General features: G+C 40.5%; 1 protein-coding gene across 1 annotated transcript in view; it reads right to left on the bottom strand.

Moving 5' to 3' along the window:
- The window catches only part of LOC106470705, a 21946-nt gene that overhangs the window by 8319 nt on the left and 12184 nt on the right, over positions 1-1443 (bottom strand). Inside the window, exon 5 of the mRNA XM_022399341.1 lies at positions 95-1440. Coding sequence (XP_022255049.1) covers positions 95-1440 — 1346 coding nt within the window. The remainder of the gene's footprint in view (positions 1-94; positions 1441-1443) is intronic.

Genomic DNA, 1443 nt, shown 5'->3' with positions numbered 1-1443 from the left:
AGATTGCGAGTCAAGCGCCCTAACCACCTGGCCGTGCCAGGCCCTATTGTCTCTGAAAGAAACACTAAGAGACGCGCTTGTTAGAATAACGTACCTTTTTCTCTGCTTTACTTTGGGTTGGAACTGCAGTTCGTTGTTGGGGGTCAAATGCGCTTAATGATTTTGAAGAATGTTGCTTTGTGAAAGCTTTAGCGCATTCTGTAACGAAATCCCAACAGTTCTTTCCAAGTGGTAAATATGACCGTTGATTTTCGGAATAAATGCTAACAAAAGGTGGCGCTGATGAAGGAGAATTGTAATGAACACTGAGTCTAGGAGCTTTTCCGACCTGGTTGTTATGCAAAAAACTTTCTGTATGATATTCTATATTCTTGCTTTCATGGCCGTTAGTCAAATTATTTTGAGTAGTAGGAAATTCACTTGAATATGGCAGTTTAGGACGAAGATCCCTAAAACGTTTGGACTGTAAAAACGAGGGCTGTGGTTCAGAAGTGGTGTTAGTACCTGATTGATAGCTGTTTAATGTCTGGGAATCTTCTTTAATAGAGACCACTGATGGATTTCTTTTGGTTATTTGATTAGGCGAATTTGACTTTCCTGGAGAAAAAATTGACTCACTGGGTTTGGAAGTTTGAGGAATTACTACATTAGTTGTTGGTCTGAAGCTTACATTCCTAACACTTGAGACATTACTACCAATTACAGAAATCGGAGACTCAGTATCCACTGGTGGTGTGACTTTATGGGTATCACCGTCACTGTCCGAGCGGTTACTTGATAGGTTTGGTGACAAAGTGTCACGTTTTACGTTTTCAACGTTCTTAGAACGGTCTCGTTCTGTTAATAACGAGTCGTGTAAAGCAGGCTGTTGACCAGAGTATGAACAACGAATTTGCGCTACACTATCATCTCTTGAAAGAGGAAGTTCTTGCTCTGTGAAATCTCGTGCACAGGTCTCAGATGTATTACAGTGAGGAACGGCAAACTGCGAATGGTGTTTGGATAACCGCAGTTGTCGCACTTGAGATATGATTTCTTGCTGTTTTTCTATTCGATTTAGCTTTTCTTGTTTACGTTTACGATGTTGAAGGATTAATAATTTTTCTCGTTCTTTTTCAATAGCCTTTGAGTCCAAGTCAGAAATCTCTTTTCTTAATACCTCCATTCGTTCTCTAACAAACCGTAAACAGGATTTTCTTTGGTAAGTTGACAGAAGCTCATCTTTAAAAGATTGGTCAAAATCTTCGCTTTCCGTGTCATTCTCCTCATCACGAGACTTGTTTCTCTCTCGACAAAAGTCCTTTATTTCTGCTTCAAGATTACGTGGTACTGGATCACTGGATTCTACCATTGAGTCCAGACATACGTTCGGTTCTTCCAAAACACTGCTCTGTGAACTGGAAGAATGGCTTTCGGCAGTCTTCCTGAAAACACCTGTTCCTG

This window comes from Limulus polyphemus, unplaced genomic scaffold (assembly GCF_000517525.1).
Source record: "Limulus polyphemus unplaced genomic scaffold, Limulus_polyphemus-2.1.2 Scaffold4171, whole genome shotgun sequence".
Lineage (NCBI taxonomy): Eukaryota > Metazoa > Arthropoda > Merostomata > Xiphosura > Limulidae > Limulus > Limulus polyphemus.
Note: the sequence above shows the minus strand (reverse complement) of the source record. Positions and strands in the feature narration are given on the sequence as shown.